The following is a 24,937-nucleotide window of genomic DNA, read 5'->3' as shown; positions in this document are numbered from 1 at the left end:
CCGGGAACTGGAGGCAGGACAGATAAAAGAAAACCCAGCCTAAACAGCGACCTTTACGAGACTCGGATTCAATTTAACATCTTTAAGTTTTTGTTCAGAAAGTGACAGACGGCTGTAAGCATTTTTTAATTACTCTCCTGCTCTATTTTATTTATTTATTTTATTTTTTAAACAGAGTTTCATTAGTAGTAGTAGTAGGAGGAGGAGGAGGAGGAGGAGGAGGAGGAGGTGTAAGTTACGGTTAAGTTTGTTGTGTGTTGGTGACGTCGTGAAGGAGAAAGTTGACTCTCTGAGAAACAACCATTACAACTAAAAAAAAGAGGTAAGTTTACACGACTTTGAGAAGTAGCCTAGTAAAAGCTTGTTTTAATAGCCGGTCTGCTCCAGCGGTGAGGGGGCTATAGCCTGGACTGATGTGGCAATTTAGTCAAGACACAGAGAGGGTGGATAGGGGCTACACCCATTACTGACAAGTCTACATCACACCTACACTACAAAAGCATGTCCAAACTGTGGTCAAGTTCTCTCAGTATACCTTTACATTTGATTTATTTATGTATTTTTATCAGTGTCAGTTTCAGAAGTGTCTTGAAACATACTGTGAACAAATTCTGTACTAGGCTACTATAAAGAAATGAGGTAAAGACAAATAGGCCTGCAAATAATAGGCTAGTTGATATATTTATCATAATGTTTATCTTTTCCTGTAGTAATAGGGTTTACACAGTGTAGCACAACTTCTCAAAATACATTTAAAAAAGTGTACTTGTGCTCACTGCAGCTAGGAGCAAAGCCTCACATCTGTAAAACTACTCTACTACCAAGCCTCAGTAACCGCAGTAGTGAACTAAGAGTGTTGCTGCATGTCTGCAATGATTTGTTTATGTACACGTCTGTTCTCAGGTCAGTCTTTGCAGAAGAGATTTAGCCCTTTCAATTAGCTTTTCTGATTAAATAGATGAATTCATAATCTGTCAGAGTATACAATAATCCAACCCTAATCCTCATTTGCTACTTTTTGACATAGAGACAGAAATGTGTTCATATAATTAGAATTAAATGGTAATATTGATTAAATAAATGGTGTCAAGAAGAAGATGGAGCTGTGTCAGGCCCTTCTTATGAAGACGAAACGAAACCAGTCCCTTCAAACTATGCATCTTGCCATATTAGGCTAGTGCACGCCATGATTGTCGCTGTTTTCATTTAACATTTAATCTGGCACTTAATAATAATAATAATAATAATAATAATAATACCAAAGCCAAAGTGTGAGGAATGTGCATCTGAGGTTTAAACTCCCTGCTAAAATAAAAACTCACCAAATGATTGTTCAGTTGTGAACTTGTTGCCCATCTTAACAAAAGGCCAGAATCGGTATCCAGCAATAAGAATGATACAGAAAGCACTGCGAATGAGCTTAAATAAAATAATAATTAAAACATTACTACACATGCGCAGAAAAAAATTAACTTGTTTCACTTGAGTCTTTATATATCTCCTGCCCTGTGTGTGCCCCAGATTGATAGTTACACCACCTCCCTCTCATAAGACATTGCACTACAATCCTGTTGCCTTGACTACTGGTGTGTCAGGGGACTTCATCCTGATCTACTGCGTGATTTTCTCCAACACAAGTTCAGAGAGACTGCCACAAAGCAGCACTGAAAGCGAGAATAACAGAGAGAGAGCTCATTTACTCCTTTTTTTTTTTTTTTTTTTCCTTTTTTAACTGGACCAGCTCCCTCTCCCACCTGATGCAGCCTCAGTTACCAGTCGTGTACACACACACACAGTCCTTCAGGCTGCGGCGTGAGATAGTGCTCAGCTCATCCACTGCACAGCGGGCTGCACGCACCACTAAAATGGGAAGTCTGCTTTCTTTCTGTGCACCGAACCATATCAGTTTGTTTAATTTACATTCCATTCAAAAGAGGCACGATACAGACAAGCGTGAAAAATATGTCTGTCGTGTTTATGCACAGTAGAGGACGGACGGCAAATGTTCCGTGACCCCTCTGATACCACAAGACGGACTGACGATTCTGTTTATCCAGATGTTATTGATTAATCTGACATCCCGTTTTTTTTTTTTTTTTTTACTTGTCCTGGAGTTTGTTTGTTTTGTTTTTTTCGACCAACAGTTCAAAATATAAAGACACTCAATTAACTATCAGAGAAAAAAACACTATAATATTCAAAATTATACAACAGAAACGTATTTTAACGTATTATTGTTTTCTATTTGGATGTGAACTCTGACACCTTTGTGTATTGTTTCCAACTGATGCACTGTCAGTAGCATAATGAGCTCCATCAGCCTTCTGTCATGCTCTGTGGATGCACTACTGGGAGTTTCACCGCCTAAAACTCCCCACCCCCCAATATGCATCTATACGTGCTGCTTGTTTGTATCCAAACAACACACAACAACCTTTATCCCTCCATTTCTTGACTGTCTTTTGATTTTTTTTTCTTTTTCTTTGCTGTACTGTACATGAAGTAATGATGAGCATCTGGGGAAAAAGAATAAAGACTGTCTTTGTTGTGACAAGCCATTACCCAGGAAATGAGGTGGGCCTGAGAATGGCAAACAGCAGTGAAACTCGCCTGGTCAGACGTTTACACAATCCCCACTGTAGCCTTGGGGAGGGGGATGCATGCTGCACTGGAGTCTGTGTGAAACAGTCTCATTAGGCAGCGAAGGCAGTGGAAAAAGTGTACCATACAGAACAGGGGTGGCTATGGGGGTGGGGGGCAAGTAGAGAGAGTGAGAGAGAGTCTGTTGCTGTGTAATCGGGGGGAATAGCAAACACTAAATGTGGAATTGCAATCTCAAGAGGCTGTTGTGTATCAAGCAATGCTCGTCGTGGATTGTGTTGCGCTCGTAGACTTTATACTCTGCAGCTCCAGCTGTCGTGGAGGCAGAGAGGGACCTGGTTCTCTCTGCAAAAGGAGGTCACAGGGTGGTCAAAGCTGTATCTGGCCGGTATTTCTGACCACATTACAAAATATGTCCCAGTGCAACTAGTACAAGTAGAAACTTAAAAATCCACCAGAATAGCTCACACAAATGCTCCAGCTGTGAAAACATGTAAACAGCCCGCGGCATCTTGAATGCAGCTTTGTATCACTCAGTTTTTATAAGAGCAAATAGAATAATGTGATGCCAATTATCTGGCACTTTGAAGTTTGAAATTATAGCAGGTCACAGTGAGACAGTAAATGTTTTGTCATGATTCAACGTAGGAGCTTGTAACTTTTATGTTTGGTGTCATCTCGGGTGTTTTGTGTGTATTTTAAGTATGTACCTTTTGTATGTGTTTTTATTTTTTATGTAGCCTATCAAGCATGTGTCGTTTATAGTTGGTTTGTTTATGAAAATGAAAGACCCCATAGGAAGAATAGCTGCTGCTGCTGCTGCTATAGCTAATGAGGATCTTAATAAACCAGACCAAACCACATTTCCTTATATCCTCCTGCTTTCTCTCTCTTTTTCTTCTTATAAGAGAAAGTCACAAAAAGAATATGTAACAAGCCTTAATTGCAACATGTATTTTATATGTGGGAATCTAGTTCAGTTTTAGGCTTTAATGAGCATACTGTAGAGGTCATGGGATTTTCAAGACTCTTTTCAAAGCACAATCTTTGATAAGTATTTTTGTATAATTTGAACCGATCATTTCTTCAGCAGAGTACACACTACTTTGCTGTTTTTCCTCCCAAATTTATAAATAACTCCGTCCTCTCAGAAGTCAACTCTCAATTTAGCCTCAGAGCTCCTTGAAACATCGGGCCAGCACTTTTTCAGTCGACAAGCCTGGAATCTTCTAGGTTTCTTGTGGCTTTGTGTGTTTGGGGAATAAATAGCAACGCCCATATTTATGTCTGCTCCAGCTCAGCCTGCACGCTGAGCTGTCCTGGAAAAGTCCATGTGACCTGGAGCTGAGGAGGTGCTGCCACTTCCTCATCCTGTTGCATGTTAGAACGGAAGGACTACGGACAGGCAGCGTGTGATTTATACCATTGTCCAGTTAAAACGCAGTCAGCACACACACAGTGATAATGTGTCGTCCAAGGGAACATCTCTTTTAGTCCTGTGTGGGCCACTCCCGCTCCACAACATTCACACGCTTGTTAGAAAACTGGAAAAAGCCGAACTCACAAATTCCTACAATGTGTGCATGTGCACTATTTAAAGCCACTATAATATGTGTCGGACTATTTTAAACCGTACTGTCTGTCACGGGTTAGTCAGTTCACCACTTTCCATCAGACTGAAAAATATCATCAGTTCCTGGATGAATCGCCAGTTTGGTGACAAACATTTATGGTCACTATGGAGATCCCCTGCCCAGACTTTTTCCTCCAGCGTTACTCAGCAGGTCAAAGTTGCCTAGATTGGCACAAAATCTTTATACAGACATTCACAATCTCCTGAGAACAGAGCATACTGACTCTTAGTCCAGTGGCCTTTCTCCCAGTGAGGTTAACATTTATGTTTTTGTACGAGAAGTGTTGTGAAGTCTTGTGACGGATTCCAATGAAATTCTGTAAATGTTCCAGTCGAGGTGAATTATAATAACGTCGATTAGTGTCTTCTGTACTTCCACTCCCAGGCTCGGTTGCTCTTTTGGTGTTGGAGCTGGAGAATTTGGCACAACTAAAAAAATTTCCCCGTAACATTGCCTGTGATATATATATACATCAATGCAATTTTTTTGTGATGTTACGTGTGGGAGTTGAAGCTTTTAGCCCAGGTTAACTTGACTCGTGCACCTTTACTGCATGGAAAAAATGTCCACAGGACTCCGGTGGAAAAAGATGAGAAAGAATATATTTATTCCTTCTTTTCCAAAAGTATCCAATTACAGGAGTAATAGAAAATCAAAGTTTTCTCATTCAAAAAAGGCACTACGGTAAGAAAACTGTGCGGCTCATTCCTAACCAAGTCTCAACTGCCTCTGTGTTCTTAAAGCGACAGTAACAAAGGTTACAAAAAATCCTTTTTTAACTTATCATGAATTAAATCAAATGAATTTAACTAATCTGTTGCCTATTTTTAATCAGCTATTTATCCAAACAAACCAGTTATTTATTTACACTCATATGAACTTTACAATATAAACAAACAAAACATGTAGAAGCATACAAAACACACTTTGGCTCCCACATTATGTAAGATTTCCTTAGAGTACAGTAACTGCTAGCCTAAATGTTTGTACAATTTACCAGATGTCAAAGAAATAGTTTATACTGGACAACACAACTCCTGGGCCGAGAGTACTACTAGTTAGAATAATGAGAGTATTTATCCTACGTGAATATTGTGTGGGGATTTTGTGCGTGCACATTTGTTCTTGTGTGGGTTTACCTGGCAAATTCTGTAGATGATAAGGGCTGAGACAAGCACGTGTTCCTGCGCTTTAGGCCCTCTAACTCCCACCAGGTGCTGAGTTCTGTAAAAAACAAAACATTATTCATTATATCATCACCAACAGGATACAGAGGGTTAGCGTTGTATGACTGTGCTATATCAATTTGTTACCACCAAGCCACAAAAGATCAAACACAAACTGCATAGATGTATAATTTTTAAATCTGAGCGAGGAACACTGGTTAGTTTGTATCGTTCCTCTCATCCGGCTGCCTCTCATGTTACTTCGCGACTTTGATTCATAAAACTGCAGGAAATTACATCCATGTGACAACTATGAGAAATGAGGGCGTTGTCATTTTGAAAAAAGGACCTCATTCAAATTCACAGCGCTCTCATTTGTTCTTCGCCAGATAGAAACCTTCTGGTGCCAATAACACGCGAGCAATGAGATTTCAATAATTGAAAGAGAGAGAGAACATGGGGATAATACATCTCTCTCTCGCATACAATTCATTATAGGTACCTCAGGGGAGTGGAGGTGTTATTCAGAGGGATCATTATGTAATTGAACCGCTGGTATTACCAAAGCAGCTCACATAGTATAGCTGGAAATAGTTTTTCTTTCTATGTGTCATACTTTTTTCTTTTTTTTTTCCATTCTTCCCTGCCCCCGCACATCTCTGTCTTTCTGTCCCTCCCACTCACATTTTACCAGATACATGTTGTAAAATATTAGCTCAGGTTTTTGGCAAATGTCTTCCTCTAGATCTCCAAAATGAAGCGGTCATTTGCTGTCTTTTTTTTTCTTAAATGTTACTTTTCACATTTGAACAATGCTGATCTATCTCTATTTTTCTATATTTCTCAGTAAAAGGCAACGCAGCTCTCAAACCTCTTATGAAATACACATTTTTAGCTTGTTAATACTAAATATACTTGAGGTTGTTTGAGTGGATAAGCAAACAGATGGATTTTGTTTGTCCTCGTGTAAATATTCAGCATATTTGTGTCTTTTACTGGCTTTTTTCTTCTTCTAGAAAGCTCAGCTAACTGATATGCAAACAAGCTCACTCTCTCACACACAAACAGCATGTACTTTCCCTCTAAGTGTCATAACCTTTTTGGTTTCTGGCACGCCCATGTTTTTTTATATCTGCTTCATCAGCGGGATGCATGCACAAGAAGTGTCCGGTCGAATAGTTATTATGCTGTTATGGCTGTGTTTTGGATGTATTGTGTTTATGCATCCTCATATCCCTAGTCATGAATACCCCCCGCATCCATAAATAAACAGATTTTGCAGAATATAACCATGGAAACAGAATTTAGACAAACAGCAGAAACTAAAGGTGAATAGGCGCAGGTGGTTTTTAAAATGCTTCAGGGTCTTTGTTAGCGTTGGTATTTTTTTTACCCATCTTTTGTGTTTCTCTTTAATCATTTCATGAACTCCACCTGCTTAAAATCAGTTGGAATATTCATTCATTGTCACATAAAGGTGATGATTATTGTGGAGGTGAGTGTCTGGCCTTCTCAGTGACAACAGTCGGTATCGGCCTGACCTTTAAAGAAGTGGCTTTATTGATAATTACAATGCCCCAGGACACTTGTCTCACCACCGTGCAATGAAAGGTCGATAAATTATCACCGTGCCACAGGATTAATACAGTATCCACGGAGACCAGACCACCACCTCACCATCACTTTGGTTCGGGTTTTATTTGTATAGCGCCAGATCATAACACACATTATCTATTCTTACCCACACTCTGGGGTAAAGTAAAGCCCTGCGATACAGTATGTGATATGATAAAGAGTCGTAATCTTATGTGTGTGTATTCTTCTGTCTGTGCTGTTCAGAGGCAGGAACATCTTCAGCACATGTTTCATGATAAAACACTGCTGCAAACTGCGAGGAATTATTGAACCCATGAATCATTTATGAAATTCACACAAGGATATTAATGAGGTTTGTTGGTCTCCAGCAGGAGCAGAGGAAGCCGAGCAGCCGTCGACGTGGAGAGTGAAAACACAGGGCGGGTGGAGAAGTGAAAGGAGAAGGTGGTTGAGACACCAGCCCAGTTATTTACCTGTCTCGGAGAGAGAGAGAGAGCACTGCATCATGGGGAAACAGAACAGCAAGCTGCGGCCCGAGGTCCTGAACGACCTGAGGGAAAACACAGAGTTCACCGACCACGAGCTGCAGGAGTGGTACCGCGGCTTCCTCAAGGACTGTCCCACCGGCCACCTGACCGTGGAGGAGTTCAAGAAGATCTACGCCAACTTCTTCCCCTACGGAGACGCCTCCAAGTTCGCCGAGCACGTCTTCCGCACCTTCGACACCAACGGCGATGCCACCATCGACTTCAGGGAGTTCATCATCGCCCTGAGCGTCACGTCTCGAGGTGGGCTGGAGCAGAAGCTGCGCTGGGCTTTCAGCATGTACGACCTGGACGGGAACGGATACATCAGCCGGGCAGAGATGCTGGAGATAGTTCAGGTGAGGACAAACTGTGAGACTAATGATATGGGATGGAGGTTCTGCATGGATGTGTGCTGTATATACAAGTCACTTCTCCAGTTTGGGTCAGGATCAGCCTTAATCAGCATGTTATTACAGTAAATAAACTTATGTTAAAACTAATACTTAATAATCTTAACTTACATTCAAACTCACACGTTTTTGTTAGTTTTTGTATAGAATATCTGATTACATTTCTCACATTTCTAACCTACAACTAAACTAAATTATTAATTGTTTAACAAACGTGAATTCTTCTTCCAAGTAAGGATGCATCAAATGAGTATTTACATAAAGAAATTGAGATTATTATCATATAACACAAACAAAGCAGCAAATCATCACATTTATTTATTTTTTTTGGTGTGAAAATGATATGCAAAACATATTTTTGCATCTAAGCACACTGTGTAATAGCTTTCTAGGCTTAGTGCTCATTCGCAGGTTTGAATTCATGAGATATTTTCACCTCACATCATGGATGCAGGCTGCCCTTTCTGTTTTTTTTCTTATCACTGTGGCTATATTTGCTCTTTCAATATGGTGAGCTGGGCAGCCAGCAGGGCTCCATATCAATATTGGTTCAGTCCATTGTGTTTGTGGATACAAATGAATGTGGAAAAAGAAAAAGAAAAAAAAAGAAACACTAAGTACCACTGCTTTTGTCATCGTAGTATGCTTTTTTTTCCCACGCAAAAACATCTCTGCTCTCATCAAAGCCATCAAAGACCTTTAGATGATCAGAGATGTTTAAAAAGACAGAAATAGACATGTTACAACCATACGTTAGAAATAATGCCACAGCAAGAGGAGCTGCAGTTTCCAGGGCACCATCATCATTCAGACAATGTTTTTATTTCAGAAAATGCAGATTGTATAGAGTTGTTTTGAACTGATGATGAGGTTTAGTTGAGTTTAGTAATGGTTTTTCAGAGAAGAGGTCTTTACTATGGCTACTTTCATAAAAAGTGCTCGGAAACTAAGAAAGAATAAATTATTTGTGTGAATTCTACTTAAATTGTTCAATTTATATGGTTTGGTTTGGTTTGTACTCTGTTGATTATGTTTGCTTTTTCTGTGTCTTGTACACTTGGCACCTTAATAGGTGTATGACACATAAATAAAATAAAATTCAAATTCAAAAAGGTTAGAGTAGGGAGGGTGAGGAGAGGGGTCACTGTTCTTCTATGACAAATCAAAGCTTCACACACATAAACAGGAAAAATGAATCATCCTTTTTAGGCAATTTACAAGATGGTGTCATCTGTGATGAAGATGCCTGAGGATGAATCGACACCGGAAAAAAGGACAGATAAAATCTTCAGACAGATGGACATCGACAACGATGGTAACAACAGTGTTTCATTTTTCTTCATGTGCATGTTTTTGTGGAACTCTGTCAGGACATAAATAAACAGAGAGCAGAGTTTGTAGCCGACGAGAAGGAGTTTTTATAGATCCATAATGATCGTGCTGATCCTCCACGACTGCAACGCTTGTAAAACTAAAGTAAACTCAAAATGCCTGGTCATTCAGTTTGGTTAAGGCGTGTGCTACGCTATAATAGATGGCTCACTAGAGAACCCACTCTACACCACCACTATGTGATACGTTTGTGAGTCTTTCTGCGATGAACGTATTCACATGTTACATCCTGATAGGATATTTAGAGCATGAGGCAGCAGCAGCAGCAGCAGCTGGATAGCTCAGTTTGTCTTGAAGCAGAAGGCTCAGAACATCTGGAGGTCAAAGTGTTTGTCTCAGGCTCAAGTTTTTTACGGCATCACATGTTGCCACGGACCAGGCCTTCGGCTACAGCTGCAGCAGAGGGTAAATCTACTAAAACTCAGTTAACCCCTCTTCCTAATGCGATTGAAGTGACGGGAAGTTGCCCTTACTGTAAACAAATTGTAGCCCACTGTTGTCGATCATTCAAAACTTATATTAAAGCCAGGGGGAAGATTCTGCTGTCTGCTGGTGCTGGCTTCATTTTAGTGCTTTTTACTCACAGTGTCAATGTAAAATGTAAAATACTGAAAAAATAGTGCAAGGATCCATTTTGATAGGGATATCAAATTTATACAAGTAATCAAACTTTAAAGTGCTGCTCATTTCGTGTGTAATACCTATTAAAAACTTGAATATTTTTGCACGGTTTGTGTACAAACCTGCAGAGTTATTTATTTATAAATAATAAACTTTTTAAAAATATTTTGTTTTTATTATTTTTGTACATATTTATGTCATTTTATTATGTCTTGAATCAATTAAGAATTCCTGAATTACATGCAAGTAGCACAACAGCATCACCTGCTGGTTGATGTGACTAGGCAACACTGAATCCCAAATCATTTCAGTCGTAACAAGTTCATTATAGTTTTATGGGAAAATAAAATGTTTTGTACCTTACCTGGTAGTTTGCTCTTAGGCAGCAGTGATTATATTTTTGGTAGTAGAGACATCAGAAGCTTTTCTTCTCTGACGTTGGTGGGTGATGAGGCTGAACGAGTCGACACTCTGTCACATGTTGAGCTGCTGCTGACCCGGACTCTTTTCTTCTTGTTCTTCTTGCTCCACAGGTAGATTGTCTTTGGAGGAGTTCATTAAAGGTGCCAAGAGCGATCCGTCCATTGTCAGGTTGCTGCAGTCGGATCAAGGAGCCTCTCGTCAATTCTGAGGACAGAGACAATGACACACACACACACACTCTCTCTCGGGAACCCATACACACCAATATCCATCCATCTTCATGCTGTTCACCTGATCGAGCCCCGGTCATTATCACACCCGCCCTCAGCAGACAAAACCCTTTCATTTTAGCAACACTCCATTGTCTTGTTGTGTTTACATCAATGGATAATCGTCTTTAGTCGATGTGGCTGCTTCTGTGGACTACAACGTGCTTTTCACTCGAGGTTTTCCGTGGATATGCTTTTCCCCAAAGCTCTCTGGTCTTTACTAGTGCTCCATAAGTGAAGTGCCATATTATATTTATACAGACTGGATCATGTTTGCAAGTATTATGACTACCGTTATGTTACACAAAGAGGATCCTTATTACATCACATGATATAATTTGATTGGACGCAGCTGTTGAAAAGTGGCTTACCGTTGTTCAGGATATCGACACCGATAAAGAGTTTGCTATTCTGAACAAGCTCTATATGCCCTTGGTATTGCATGCGCTCTGTGATACGCGTTTTTTTTTTTTCTGATATTGTAATAGTTTATGTGAATAATAAAAGAAGCCGTGATTGTTTGTATTTCTTTTTATTTTTGTAACAAAAATGTCATTTTGTTTTCACACAATTGAAATAAAGTCGTGTAAGAAAAATCTACACAAGAAGTCCCCACAGTATCGTATCCCCTTGTCCTGATGCAAACCCACCAAGGTTCTCATTAACCGGTTTAAAAAGAGAAAAAAAAAATATTATATTTAGAAACACATTGAGGTGTTAATCTGACAAGTCCACATCTTAAAATAGGTGCTGAGGGATGGCTGAAGAGGGGAGAGGGAACAATGTTTGACAGACTTGAACAAGTGAAATGTCACATTCAGAACCTCCTCCTTCCTCCTCACAGCTGCCGTATAAATATTCAGCTTCTACTGTTCAGCAGGTACGTGAGGCACAGTTCATTTCAGGGACACCACACACACACACACAAACACACACGCTCACGCTCGCACACACACACACACTCCCCTCCTCCCTCCTTCCCCCTTGTGTGACTGACAAAAGATGATGTTGAGAAACTGCAGGTGTCTCTCATGTGTCTTCTCTGGAGTATTTCAGTAACTGGGCGACCGGGCCTCCCATTCGTCCACAGGAGAGGGGGAGGTGTGTGTCGCTCAGGACCGGACCAGACCAGACCAGACCGGATCCGACCAAGTCAGTCTGGATCAGACCCCGCCCCCTTTTGGGCTCATAACTCGTCCTTGTCGAAGTCGTCGTCTAGGTCTATGTCGCTGAGGTCGTAGTCCTCCTCCTCAGGAAGCTGGAGAGTAAAATAAAGACAGAGTTGGTAAAAGATTATAAAATTAGAGCTTCTAGTATTTCCAGTGTGTTTTGTCTTCAAGACTGATCGGACTGTCAGTCTGTGAGAAAAGACCATCCTGTTGTTTTGGGAGCTCTCCAACGGCTCATTACGTAAGTGTTTCTTGATATACTATATTCCCCTGAGTGTGTTTTTCCAGCAACAAACAGGTAGAGCTTTGTTGTACTGAGCTGTAGTTTGACGCCAAACTGGTCCCACTCGGTCAATTTCAGAAATGGACTTCCAGATTGATCGTCATTTAATGTTTGGTCTGAGGCAAGTTAAATTACCCAATTAACTGAGCCATCAACGGAGTAGCCGTCAATGGGGTTGTGTATTGGTTGTCTGCAATCCAAATCCCCGGATGGCTGCCGTCATAAGATCCTTTATAAACTCCACTGATGCTGATTAAATGTTATTGGAGAGGTGTTTTACAGACTGTGGCTGCCTCAGAAATGAGGCCATTTTGCCTGCGTTTCCCAAGCATCTATTTATCTTTCTTTTCGTCTCGCTTTACAGTTATTGTAAAAAGAAAGAAAGAAAAAAAAAGCTGCCTTTTTCTGTGCACCAGCATTTGTAAGGACAAGGTTGTCTTGTTAGAATAAACACCCACATGACTTGGTAATCGCTCTCTATACAGTGGGAGCTAAGAAGTCGTAGGTTTAATGTGACGTATGAAAAAAGTACAGTCTCTGTTCATCTCAATGCTGTTAAAAAAAACACTTGTGATCCTCCAGACAGTTATCTGCTGTGATTCACCCACTCACCTGTCCGTCTTTCCCGTCCCAGGCTTCAACAGTGTGAATCTTGGGCATGGCTCCGCCTCCAAACGTGGCAGTAGATCCACGGCCCACAGAGAGCTCCCTGAAGGAGAAGAGGACACAAACTCCATCAATCGTCCTGCTCCGAGATGTGTTTTATTTCTAATCGCTACGGTTTAAAACGACCACAGACAGCAGCGCCCCCTACCTGAGGAACTCGTGAATGCCGGTCTCGCTGAAGGAGCCCCTCAGCAGAGCAAATTTCATCTTGCGGGTGTTGATGGCGGCCATGGCAGGGTAACCAAACCCACCAATCCCCAGAGAGGACTCCAGGTCCATCTGCGCTCCCGCCTCAGTCCACAGCCAGCTAAGAAAGGAAGAACAGCTCATTAGACACAGTCCGTGTTAGTCATTGGAATAATAATAATAATAATAATAATAATAATAATAATAGTCCACAGTGTCTCATCCTTACCCCCACATCTTCTTCTTGTACTTCTCAGCCATCTTCACCATCACCTCCACATATCCATTCCTACCAGCTGCGCCTGTGGAGAAATAAGGACAAGTGGATGGTGAGTGATTGGAGATTTAAAACGATAGTTCAACATTTTGGCAAATTCGCCCATTGCCATAAACCCTATAGTCGTAGGAGTAATTATTGGTGCATGTTGTTTTGATGTTGTTCCGCGGGGAAGAGACGCAAGTTGCTCAGTGAACACAATGGAGGTAAACGGTACAGGTCCCCTGCCCCTCATCAAACACACAATCCAACAACTCCAAAACACTCTTGTGGATAAATTGTAACCTGCACATTCACCACGCTATGAAATAATCATGTAACATTACGAGACAAGAGTTGTTTTTGGGGCAAATGCGTAGCCGGAACTACATTCCAGACACGGCTGCTGGGAGGAGGGATTTCAAAAGCGCAAGTAGTTCTGAGTATTTGCTTCATGTGTCGTAATGCTACATAATTATAAATGATTATTTCATAGCGTGGCGAATGTGCAGGTCACAACTTGTCCACCAGAGCGTTTTGGAGTTGTTGGATTGTGTATTTGATGAGTTTGATGAGGGACAGGGGACCTGTACCGTTCACCTCCCAACGATAATTAAAGGTATTTAGCCCTATGACTATAAGGATTATGGCAATAGGTGAATTTACCAAAATGTTGAACTATCCCTTTAAAAATGATTATTGTTTGTCCTCACCTGTGTCCAGGATGTGAGGCAGGACGGCGATTATACACAACTGACTGTCCTCACAGGTCTTCTTCACGCTGTCTTCATTGAGGATCTGAGACACAAATGTTTACAACACACTTAGACAAAAAAAGTGAAACTAATTCACACAGACTCTCTCAGTTCAGCTGTGGTGCCCATCACTGCTCATGCGTAACAACACTCTATGTAAATATAAGGAATATAAATATAGCAACAGGTGGAGATGTGGTTGTTTCAGCATCATCTCCAGACTCTACAATGATGTAAACACACGACACTACGCTGCACCGACCTCCACTATCTCAGGAGGAGGAGCGTTGTCAGAGAACAGATCCATGGCCCTCTCGATGATGTCGCCACGGGAGCGTCCTCCTTGGTAATCCTCGGGCTCCTCACCTTTGCGGAAAATCTTGATGGTGGGAAATCCACGGATCTACACAAACACAAAGATACGTTTTCAGTCCTGGGTTAGGGAAGCAAACCGGTTCTTTAATCTAGTTCCATATTGATATTTAATCAGGGATTCAGTCTCTGAGAGATTCTACAACGAGGTCGAGCAGTGGGACTCCTCCGCTATATTTGGTGGTTGACTGCCGAATGCCAACTTACACTGAAATGTTTTAAGTGGTTATGTAACTGTATTAAGAGCCTTTTGGAGGCAGTCGAGTTGTTCAAGAGCTTCAAACAAATGGAAACGCTTTGAAGTGACATCTTGAAGACTTTGGATCGTTACTTTGCTCTCTGCTTTATGTGACTGCAATATTAAACAAGTGACAGCTGCGAGTGGACTGTGAAGTGACGTGTGGAGAACTACAAGATTAAAAAGAATCGCAAATAATAGATTTGCAGGTTTGTACTGCCACCGCAGATTCACAGCTTTGTTTGGACAGTCAGCAGCAGTTAACGGTCTCGCTCCACCACTCCAAACTGTCCAAACCAGTGTGTTTACACTGACAATGTTACACATGCAAATTGAATATTACTCTGCGTCCCAGAGGTTAGACACCACTGGATTAACATTGTTCACTCAGCACTTTGCTTAAAGGGTGACAAACTGTTAATAACAACTCTGGCTAATATTTCCCACTTTGCTTATTCTGCCATTGTTGCAATAAACAGTGCTAATTCACACTTTTAACAGATCTACAACTCTGATTTATTATTTCCTGGTCCTTACTTACCCCATAGCGACTGGACACAGCCTGATGAACGGTAGCGTCCACAGCTCCGAGGCGAATTCTGCCCTTGGTTTGCTCTTTGACAGCTGAGGCTGCAGCTGCCCACTCAGGTTCCAGGCTGTTTTACAACAGAAGAAAGATAAAATAAAAAAAATAAAAAAAACCTGACCATGGTGCTGCAAACTCATCCACAGTTGGCAATAATTTATGATTCATGCTGGCAAGGTTGATGGATTCACATGGTTATTTGGAAGACAACAGCTCAGGCCTCACGGAGCTGTTTAAATGGGGATTATGTAGCACTGAAGCAATAGGCCCAATGAAGGGTTTTCACTGTGGATTATCCAGATTTACTGGGACATTGTTTCCGGAAAGAAATTATGTTGTTTCGGTGATTTAAGCAGCAAACAAAAATTCCATTAACCTCTATTGCACAGGGAAACAGAGGGAAGAGGAGGAGGAGATGGTTGAGGGGGTTTGCTTACTTCTTGCAGTGTCCACACCAGGGGGCGAAGAACTCCACCAACCACACGTCATCACCGTCCAGCACCAGCTTATCGAAGTTGTCGTCCGTCAGCTCGACCACGTCCTTCTTGCTGCCACCACCGCTGCCGCCGCCACCACCACCGCCGCCGCTCTAGAAGGCAGCAGAGATTAGAAACCACGTTTCATTCATCTTTCCGTTTACACTTGGCTGCGATTAAAAAAGCCACAGGTGGGTGGACCTACCTGTCTGTTGTAGCCGCCAGATGAGCCGCCGCCGCTCAGCCGCTCTTTCACCAGACTGCGCAACGCGTTCATGGCTCCGTCCACGATGGCCTGGCTGCTGCGTCCACCTGAGGGGTGACACACACACACACGACAACAATTCAGTCACTGCAGTCAAAACAAAAGCTACGACTCTTGGCGACTTCAAATATTCCTTTAACTTTGCGGAAAAGCGTTAAAAATAAATCAGTTTCCAGAGAAAAGATGAAGTGCGAGCGCGCTCCCTCTCTGGCTCCTCCAATCCATTTCAGCTGAACTACTCCAGCAGGATTGATTGTGTTCAACTAATTACGTTTTATCTTTAGCAGGGCTTCAAGAGTTCACACTTGAGGAAGATTTTAAATTTAAATATTGAAAGCACAGCTGAGTGATGAGCAGCAGGAGAAGCAGCTGCAGCGCTCTCCTCTGTACCTTGGTACTCGTCTGGCTTGTTCTTGTTGGCCCCAAAGATCTTGATGGTGGGGAACCCTCGGACGCCGTACTGTCCTCCCAGAGACTTGTGCTGGTCTGCGTCCACAGCACCGATCTTGACAATTCCCTTAAAAAAGAGTAGCAAACGGAGCAGGTTATAAAGTTATCACGCTCTCTCACACCTTTAAAAAAAAAAAATCACAGTGAATTACAACTGCTGCTTGTTAATGATTAAATTCTCATAACGGCTTCAACTCTGGAAGTCAGCGTGTCAGTGAGGAAGTGCAACGTCTTATGGGTGCTGAGAAACACCCTCCATCTTGTCAACTGTTTTACATGCAATGGTTAAAATTACATCTCACACCTTTGTCTACTCTTATTATTCTCAATGATGTGGAAACTTCTACATTTTTAAGTTTAACAGCTTCAGTGTGGCAATCATCATTGTTTTCAGGTTGTGCAGAAAATTCAAACACCTCTATGAACCTGTTTGTTGTTGCTAAGTGAAAGCGATGCCTCTACCTGCTCTGTCCCTACACCTGCCTGACAACGGCCCAAAGCCCTGCTGGGATTATGAAATGTCTCTCTGCGATAGTTTAAACGTTTTTTTGTTGTTGTTTTTTTTGGCTGAAATTACCAACAGCTGAAACAACAGTCTGTCATCCACTCAGTCTACAACCCTGCTGCCGGTAATAAAGAAGCCAAGATGACCAGAGATGTCGTGTTTACCTTGAGGGCAGTGGCTGCCTTCTTCCAGTCCGGAGCTAGACTTTGACAATGGCCACACCTGTAATGATAAACAAATGAGATGCATAAGTGTTTGAGTGATGGATCAAATTCATATGGATGGTTAGTGAGAAACTAGTGGGAATGAAATCAGTGGAAACATTTAATCTTTCAGGAAATAATGCTGTGAATCTTCACTATATCACAAGAGTCTGTAAAAGAGCCAAATAATCTGATATTGACACATCCTGATAGTATTTTATTTACATAGCCTGTAGGTGTACACGTCTCCACTGGTTTGCCTGTCCAATCTTCCTGGTCTATAAAGCACTGAACATAAACTATAATACATGCCTGACATATTCGACTCAGCAGCTCACAGGTCACATGACACTTGTTTCTGTTTAGATTAGCCTAGCCTTGTATCATTATGAGTCTGTGAATGTACCGATTGTATCTGTCTCTAAAGCACGCACTCACTTCTGCATGAGACTCTCTGCCCTGCAACTAAGGAGGAGCAGCTGGAGCAGCTTTAAACTTTGCATACAAGTCCCTTCCTATCCAAAATAAAGGCTGAATGAGTTAGGAGATGTGGGTGAAACACAATTCATGATCCAAGTTGCACTAGTAGAGGGACTCACCAGGGAGCGTAAAACTCAATCAGCCACAGACTGTCACTCTGGATGACCTCCCTGTTGAAGTTGGAGGGGTTGAGCTCAACAACATCATCACCGGCTGAGTACATGGCCTGGACGGACATGACCAGGGAACAGCCCAACACTCCTGAAAGGGGACAAGATGAAGACACACACATACGGTTATATACATACACATACACACACACAGAAACACTGCATGTTCAAGTGTATTTAAAAGGCAGACATGCACACCAGCTAAAGGGAGAGGCATAAGGAAGCCACAGCTGGACTTCAATGCAGCTTATAAGCAGAAAATGTTGCGATTTTATGTAACAGCGGGTGAAATTGTTATTGATTAATTCACAGATTAAACGATAAAGGAGGCCTGGCACTGCCCTGTGCCTGTTAAACTTAGCGATGCAAGCTAACATCAGGGGGTGGGCGAAAACGTCGCAGTCCAAAGAACACACACACACACAAACCCGTCAAAAAAAAGAAAAAATAACAAACCTAACATTTCATATAAAGTGGAATAAAAGCTGCAGTTTTCACTCACCGAGTAAAAGCGGTCTCATGGTTTCAGCTGCACTCTCTCTCTCTCGCTCCTCCGCTCAGTTAGCAACAACACGCAGACTGATGCCGCTGCGGCTCCCACAAAAAGTAGATCGAAAAATCTCACCGTGGCCCACGCTGATTGGTCCGCCGCCGTCGACGCTGCGCCTCGACCAATCAGAGCGCGCCGTGTAGTTTAACGGAGCCGGCACGGGCCGTGAGAGGTTAGGGAGGCAACATGTAGCTGCACACAAAGAGAGGAGGAGGTGTAAGCACCCGAAGTGTCAAGGATGAGTCAGACTAATATCTGGTGCTGATTTGCATCGTTGTGAATGCAGAAGTAACATATCATATATATATTATTTATACAAGCTGCTGTAATCAGTAAAGTTACAGATCACGCTGATGGAAAGATATGAAATAGACCTATTATTTACCAATGTTTTATAGATAGATATAGATTTGTTTTCGCTAAAAATAAGGATAGCTTTTAGGTTCTCAGGTTGTGGACAAAGTCTGGATAACCAGCTGTGCAAACTGTCCCAGACCCCAGTCATTGACAACCAGCTATTGTTGTTAACTTACAGTTTTCTGACATTGACACTGACCAATCAATCACTTAATCAATCCTTATTCTCTGAAACCCAATAAGTTTTGTCTGGTTAACAGTCAAAATACTGATAAGCATTCTGTATATATTCTATTTTTTGTTTATGGACATTATGGTCATATTTTCACATAGGCCTATTGATCTTTATCCACTTAATTTTCACCATTCCTTGCTTTGGGAGTGACTGTAACTTGCTAATTTCCCCTTGGAGATCAATAGATAATTCTGATTGTAGTAGAAAACTACATTTATGTTTAAGAGGCTGGCCTGAATGATTTTTTCTTTTGGCATTTTCATTAAAGACTGTCTTTAACATAGATGGCAAAAATATCTCATGAACCCGACCATATCTGTCTGGGCCAGCACAGGGCGGCCTCTGGACTGGATGAAGTTTCTTTTATGATGGTCCAGCAGGGCCAGAGGGCCAGACTAAATGCCAGACCAGACTCTGAGTCAGATCCAAGGTGGATCTCTAGAGCACTGCTCTCAGAAGTGCAAGTTCAAAGTAGATGAACCAAGTTCATCTTATCCTTAAATCATCTCTGTAAACACACCAGTGACCGGATGTATCCATCTGCAGTGTTGCAGGGAAGTCAAATCACTATAAATATTTCTAACCAATTTTTTTTACTTGACTCCACAGCAGATTTTAGCTTTAAGAACTGAAAACAAGCCAATCACTTCACTTTCCTCTAAATGAACACGACTTCCATCCACAGTTTGTACCATTGTTTACAATTAGAGAATAAAAGGCTGCTGTGTGGAGGCATGGTCACTAGGTGGAGACAAACCACAAGGTAAAGTAGCCACTGTAGGTGAGACACTGTATGATCAGTCTACTGATGAATAATCCAGTGTAGTTCACTGCAGCATTGCTCCCAGCCAGAGGGAACATGAGGGTCATGGTCATCTCTCAGATCAAGACCCTCCTATCTTGAGTTTTACTTGGCCGCCAATTCTTGGTAGAGTCCTGGTCCTTGATGCTTCACACTTCTTTAATTCTTTTGACCTCATAGTTTGTCACTGTCAGCTGTGAGACTTTACAGACAGGTGTGAGCCCTTTCCATATTATTTCCAATCAACAGCATTGTCATTGTTGCCAAAGGTGGCTAAAATCAAAGTATAGAGACATTATAAAGATGACCAAGAGAAATAGGAGGCAGCTGCTAAATTACAAGTGTCATAGCAAAGGGTCTTAATACTTTACGCACCAATGAGATAATTAAGTTTTTCCTAGATTTAATAACTTTGCAGAAGCCGTTTAAATTAAATTTCACTATCTCATTATGGGTTATAGATTGATAACGACTTTTTGAGGCTGATAGACCTCAACCCACTATCACCTAATGAGTTGGGTTATGGGCTTTATAATGGTTTATAGTCTATAAAATCTATCCCGGACTAAGTGATCATGTTCAGCCTGAATCTACTTCGTCTTCGTTATCTGGTGGCAGACTATAATACATTCAAAATGGATGATGACAAATGCGCCTGGGTCTGGGCAATAAAAAGATACTGTAATAAAAATGGTTGCCTTGGGTCACTGGTATAGCGCTGCCTGTTGATCGATTACCTTTAACTGATTGGTGCTCCGCCACCAAACCCCAGCGGAGCGCGCGTCCCTGATTATCATGTTTGCTACTTCACAATTCATTACACAGCGAAGATATTTAGGGTCTGCTGTGCCTGGCTGCACTGCGCTGCACCAACACAACTACAGACACACACAACGCCACCGGAAGGCACGCAGGCCGCCTTAAAAAAATAAAAGCATGGTATGCCCGATTTTTAGTTCCACTGGAGTCTGGAGGACATTGTTTTATAGACAATTATGAATAATGAGGAAAGCTGCACCAATATGCCTGTTATATTAATGAATTATTGGCCATCCCATTGTAGCTGTGCATTTAGGAATAGACTACAAGAGCCTCGGAACAAGTTTGACTCAAATAGAAATGATCTTAGAGCTAATAAACTTTAAGTGAGTTTGTCACAAGGTTATGATGCTATGGTGTAGCCCACAGATAACACTATTAGAGTGTTTTTAAAAAAAGCATTAGAAACTGAATTCAATAGCCTACAGTACCTACTGCACAATGTTTTACTTCTTTCACTCCTTCAAAAACTAAACTTCTACACAACAAGCTATAAGTCATGTTTTATTTCATTCATCTGAATGCAACAGTCAGTGGTTGCTTTGCAAATTAAGATTGTCGGTACAGTAACTGGACAACTTACTGATATCCCTACAACTACATAGAGATTTTAGTGGCATTTTAAAAGCAGAACTGTCTTGATCAAAGTAGCCAAAGTGATTCACATATCCCCTCAACCTCTGGGATTAGACTGTCTATGAAAACCTGGTCTTGATCATCTGAACCCAAACAGATAAAAAAGAAAAGAAAAGAAAAGAAAAGAAAAAGCAGCAAAATGCAACTCTTAGCAGTTGCCCAGTAATCGCTTTGTTTTGAAAGGTATCACCGGAAATCCTACGGTTGGATTGCGCTCGCTTGACATTACGCGCACTTCAATGCCAACTTTCTCGGAGCGCACAGGCGCATTGTTCCCTGCCAAACACGGCTGTGTTCAACTGAGGAGAGACTTCACGCTGCAGTCACCGCCGAGGAGCAAACACCTTCATCTTTTCTCCACTACAACACAGAGATCTAGAGACTGACTTGGTGTTTTACGCACGGCGCCAGAGGCGTCTGGTGACTTGTGTTGACTTTGCCAGTTAAACAGTTGCGCGAAAATCTCAACCAGTTTGGGCTGTTTTTGCGGCGGACCTGTTGTCAACATAATGTGGGGGATCCAAAGGACGCGGTACGCGGACTGCAACGGCTCAGAGGCCAGCGAAGAGACGGAGGTTGTTGTCAACATCGGCGGAGTCAAACAGGTGCTGTATGGGGACGTGTTGAACCGCTTCCCGGACACCCGGCTGGCAGAGCTGGTGGACTGCTCACTCAAGTCCTCGGATGAAATATCTTTACTATGTGACGACTACGACCCTGACAGTGGGGAATTTTATTTTGACAGAGACCCTGAGGCGTTTAAGTGCATAATTGAGTTGTATTATTATGGAGAGATTCACATGAAAAGAGGCATCTGTCCAATCTGTTTCATGAAGGAGATGGAGTTCTGGAAAATCGGCTCTGATTTTCTGGATGACTGTTGTAAATGCCACCTGAAGGAGGTGGAGGATGAACTTGCAGAGATTGCAGAGAAAGTCAGAACTATCCTGGTGGACCGAGAGGGAGATCCGACCGCGGGGGGCTGGCAGCGCTTCCAGATGTGGCTCTGGAGGCTGATGGAGAAGCCGGACTCCTCCATGCCTGCGCAAATCATCGCTATAGTTTCTTTCATCTTCATCCTCATCTCCTCCGTGGTCATGTGCGTCGGGACCATCCCCGACCTACAGGTGGAAGACTCGGAGGGAAACCTCACGGAACACCCGACTCTGGAGATCATCGAGACGATGTGCATCGGCTGGTTCACCATTGAATACATCCTACGTCTGATCTCCTCGCCCAATAAAGTAAAATTCTTGCTGGCTTTTATGAACATCGTCGACTTCATGGCGATCATGCCTTTCTACGTGGTGCTGATTCTGACCTCCTTCGGTGCCGGGATGTTGGAGCTGGCCAATGTGCAGCAGGCGGTGCAGGCTTTACGCATAATGCGCATAGCGCGCATTTTCAAGCTGGCTCGCCATTCCTCCGGACTCCAGACCCTCACATCTGCCCTGAAGAGCAGCTTCAAAGAGCTGGGGCTGCTCCTCATGTATATGGGCGTGGGTGTCTTCCTTTTCTCCGCACTGGGCTACACTATGGAGCAGAACCACCCGGAAACCTTGTTCACCAGCATCCCACAGTCGTTCTGGTGGGCTGTGATCACCATGACCACCGTGGGGTATGGAGACGTCTACCCCAAGACCACTTTAGGTCGGTGCAACGCGGCCATCAGCTTTCTGTGCGGGGTGATCGCCATAGCGCTGCCCATCCATCCCATCATCAACAATTTCGTGCTGTTCTACAACAAGCAACAGGTGCTGGAGACTGCGGCCAAGCACGAGATTGAGCTGATGGCGCTGCGCTCCGGCTCCGGAGAGCTCCAGCCCGCGCCGGGCGCCCACAGACATGTTTGCGGTGCGGGGGTCTGGGACAACGCCATGCGCTCCTGCCACAGTGACACATACATCCCCTTACTGAAGGATCCCCGGGGAGGGGCGGGCATGCCGACCCCGAGCAAGGACACGAGCTTTGAAAGCACAGCCGAGGCCACCGAATACTTTGTCTCATGAGCACTAACGACCCAGCAACATCCGAAAAGACCCTGCAAAACAACACACACAAACGAAACAGTAAATTAATTATTCATTAAAAAAAAAAAAAAATTAATAAACTCAATTCGCCAACTATGGGTTAATGATACACGATGACTTAAGATTGTAAATAGCCTCGTAGAAACCGCAGTAATGGCCTCTAAGGAGAAATTGCGCCTATTAAAGCGACATACGTGTGAGATATTGACTTGATGAGCTGTGCCTTTGCGCAGTGAGTCCCTGTGGGCTGAGGGGTAGCTACTGTTTGAACAGTCAGTACACTGATTCCCCCATGTAGACTTCTTATATAACAACCCCCATCCCCAATCCACACACTCATACTGTAGACTGCATTGTAGCTTATTCCTGTGTACAGATCTATATATACACATCACAATGAATGTTTTTTTAATAACAAAGACAGGCAGCTCTTCTATGAGAGCAGAGAATTGTAGATATCCCATGACAGACTTGTGAGGGATGTACTGCACAGCCATCACAAGAAAACAGAGAGAAAAAGAGTTAAAAGATAAGAATAATGATGCCATACATCTCTAGTGAACACTACAAATACGTTAAAGACACACTAGGGTAAAGTGGTGCAAAGGAAAACATTAAGCAACATATCACCAGAGCTGTTTGTTCCTGTTTCTGCTTGTGATCTTCTTGGTATCGGTGTAATTTTTTGTAAGTGACCCAGTCCGATTGTGAGGTCATGTATCAGATATAGAACCGCTCTGCACAGGATTGTTATACGCAGTGGTTGTGTCAGTGGCCTGCAGTTCCACTTAGGATCATATTGCCAGCTCTGGGAGCTCAGGAGCTTCATTGGCTGCAGGACATGTTCCTATAACGGGTTTAAATTTTGCAGCAGCCGTCACCGCTCTGCTCCTCCCCAGAGGTTCAGTGGAATAAACTTGACCACCAACGAACGGGTGAGGTGAAGGAGCAGAAGGCCTGGGGATGAAAGGAAAATAATCCTAACAGTTGTATTATTTAACATCAAAATATGGTTTTCAGAGCTTCAACTAGTGACTGAAAAAAATCTGGAAAGTAAGAAGGAACCTTGATGAAAATATAAATAAAAGTATGAATGAAGAGGACTTCTTTTTTTCATTGATTCATCAAAATGTCAGCATGTGGAGGCAGGAATTTTACACAAATAGGGAATAACCCCTTGTCAACATACGTGTGGTATTTTTGTTATGATGGAACTTGAAGTGATGATGCTTTTCACACACAAAATGAACTAAATTAGTTTAATGGGTGCTATATTAAAAGGTTACACTTTCACAGTTTGAAAGGTCTCGACTCCAGCATCATCAGTCTGACTGGCACGAAACCTGCCGCACTAACAGAACAATCCTCAGAGGCTACATCCGCTGACACAGTGGGGAAGCTATAATTAAAATATGACATATTTTAATTCAAATGTAATGCCTCAGATGTCAATGGTTTGATTGTTTGTAATGTGTGCGTGGGGGTGATATATGTCAAGACTGTGTTTCTGTGCCAAGTGTTACTTTGTCAAAGGGTCTGAAGTTAGCATAATGTCTTTGAAGTAAATGCTTTGTGCACAAAAAGGTGTTTCCCTCTGTGAATGAGGACGAGGAGAGTGTTGATGGCAGCAGGTACAGTCACAGTGTAACGGTGATGTGCAGGACAGATGACGGGGTGGACCTATTTGCTCTGAACTCGTGGGTTCAATTTCTTACTGAACTCTAGATGTTCATATTTTATTAAAATCAATTAAATCCTTTCCCTCATGTTCGCCAAACTGGGTGGCACCTTTTTCAACCCCTATTCTCC

The 24,937-nt window shown here is 42.4% G+C and overlaps 3 protein-coding genes across 6 annotated transcripts; 2 read left to right on the top strand and 1 right to left on the bottom strand.

The window, feature by feature from the left end:
* On the top strand, positions 1-10,721 carry hpcal1 (hippocalcin-like 1). Of its 4 annotated transcripts, none has more exons than XM_084001057.1 (4): positions 1-114; positions 7,366-7,880; positions 9,144-9,249; positions 10,481-10,721. In XM_084001057.1, exons 2-4 carry the CDS (start codon positions 7,503-7,505, stop codon positions 10,576-10,578), a joined length of 582 nt encoding a protein of 193 aa, XP_083857183.1. In that variant the 5' UTR covers positions 1-114; positions 7,366-7,502; the 3' UTR covers positions 10,579-10,721. The 4 variants fall into 4 exon arrangements, with proteins under 4 accessions (XP_083857183.1, XP_083857181.1, XP_083857180.1 ...); XM_084001055.1 differs by having other exon boundaries at positions 7-322; positions 7,369-7,880; XM_084001054.1 differs by having other exon boundaries at positions 7-322.
* Positions 10,722-11,155: 434 nt separating this feature from the next.
* Positions 11,156-18,340, bottom strand: pdia6 (protein disulfide isomerase family A, member 6). The gene is made up of 13 exons (XM_084001053.1): positions 18,202-18,340; positions 17,649-17,790; positions 17,011-17,068; positions 16,282-16,408; positions 15,832-15,938; positions 15,588-15,739; positions 15,106-15,220; positions 14,217-14,357; positions 13,913-13,997; positions 13,173-13,245; positions 12,906-13,064; positions 12,704-12,800; positions 11,156-11,897 (listed from the first exon to the last, which is right to left on the bottom strand). Exons 1-13 carry the CDS (start codon positions 18,218-18,220, stop codon positions 11,826-11,828), a joined length of 1,347 nt encoding a protein of 448 aa, XP_083857179.1. The 5' UTR covers positions 18,221-18,340; the 3' UTR covers positions 11,156-11,825.
* Positions 18,341-21,410: 3,070 nt separating this feature from the next.
* LOC311007468 (voltage-gated potassium channel regulatory subunit KCNF1-like) lies at positions 21,411-24,148 on the top strand. Its single transcript, XM_084000662.1, has one exon. It carries the CDS (start codon positions 21,608-21,610, stop codon positions 23,105-23,107), a length of 1,500 nt encoding a protein of 499 aa, XP_083856788.1. The 5' UTR covers positions 21,411-21,607; the 3' UTR covers positions 23,108-24,148.
* Positions 24,149-24,937: the final 789 nt, after the last annotated feature.

The sequence above is a fragment of the Trachurus trachurus genome (assembly GCF_905171665.1).
Source record: "Trachurus trachurus genome assembly, chromosome: 24".
Taxonomy (NCBI): Eukaryota; Metazoa; Chordata; class Actinopteri; order Carangiformes; family Carangidae; genus Trachurus; species Trachurus trachurus.
The sequence above is the reverse complement of the archived record's forward strand: the minus strand, read 5'-3'. Positions and strand labels throughout refer to the sequence as shown.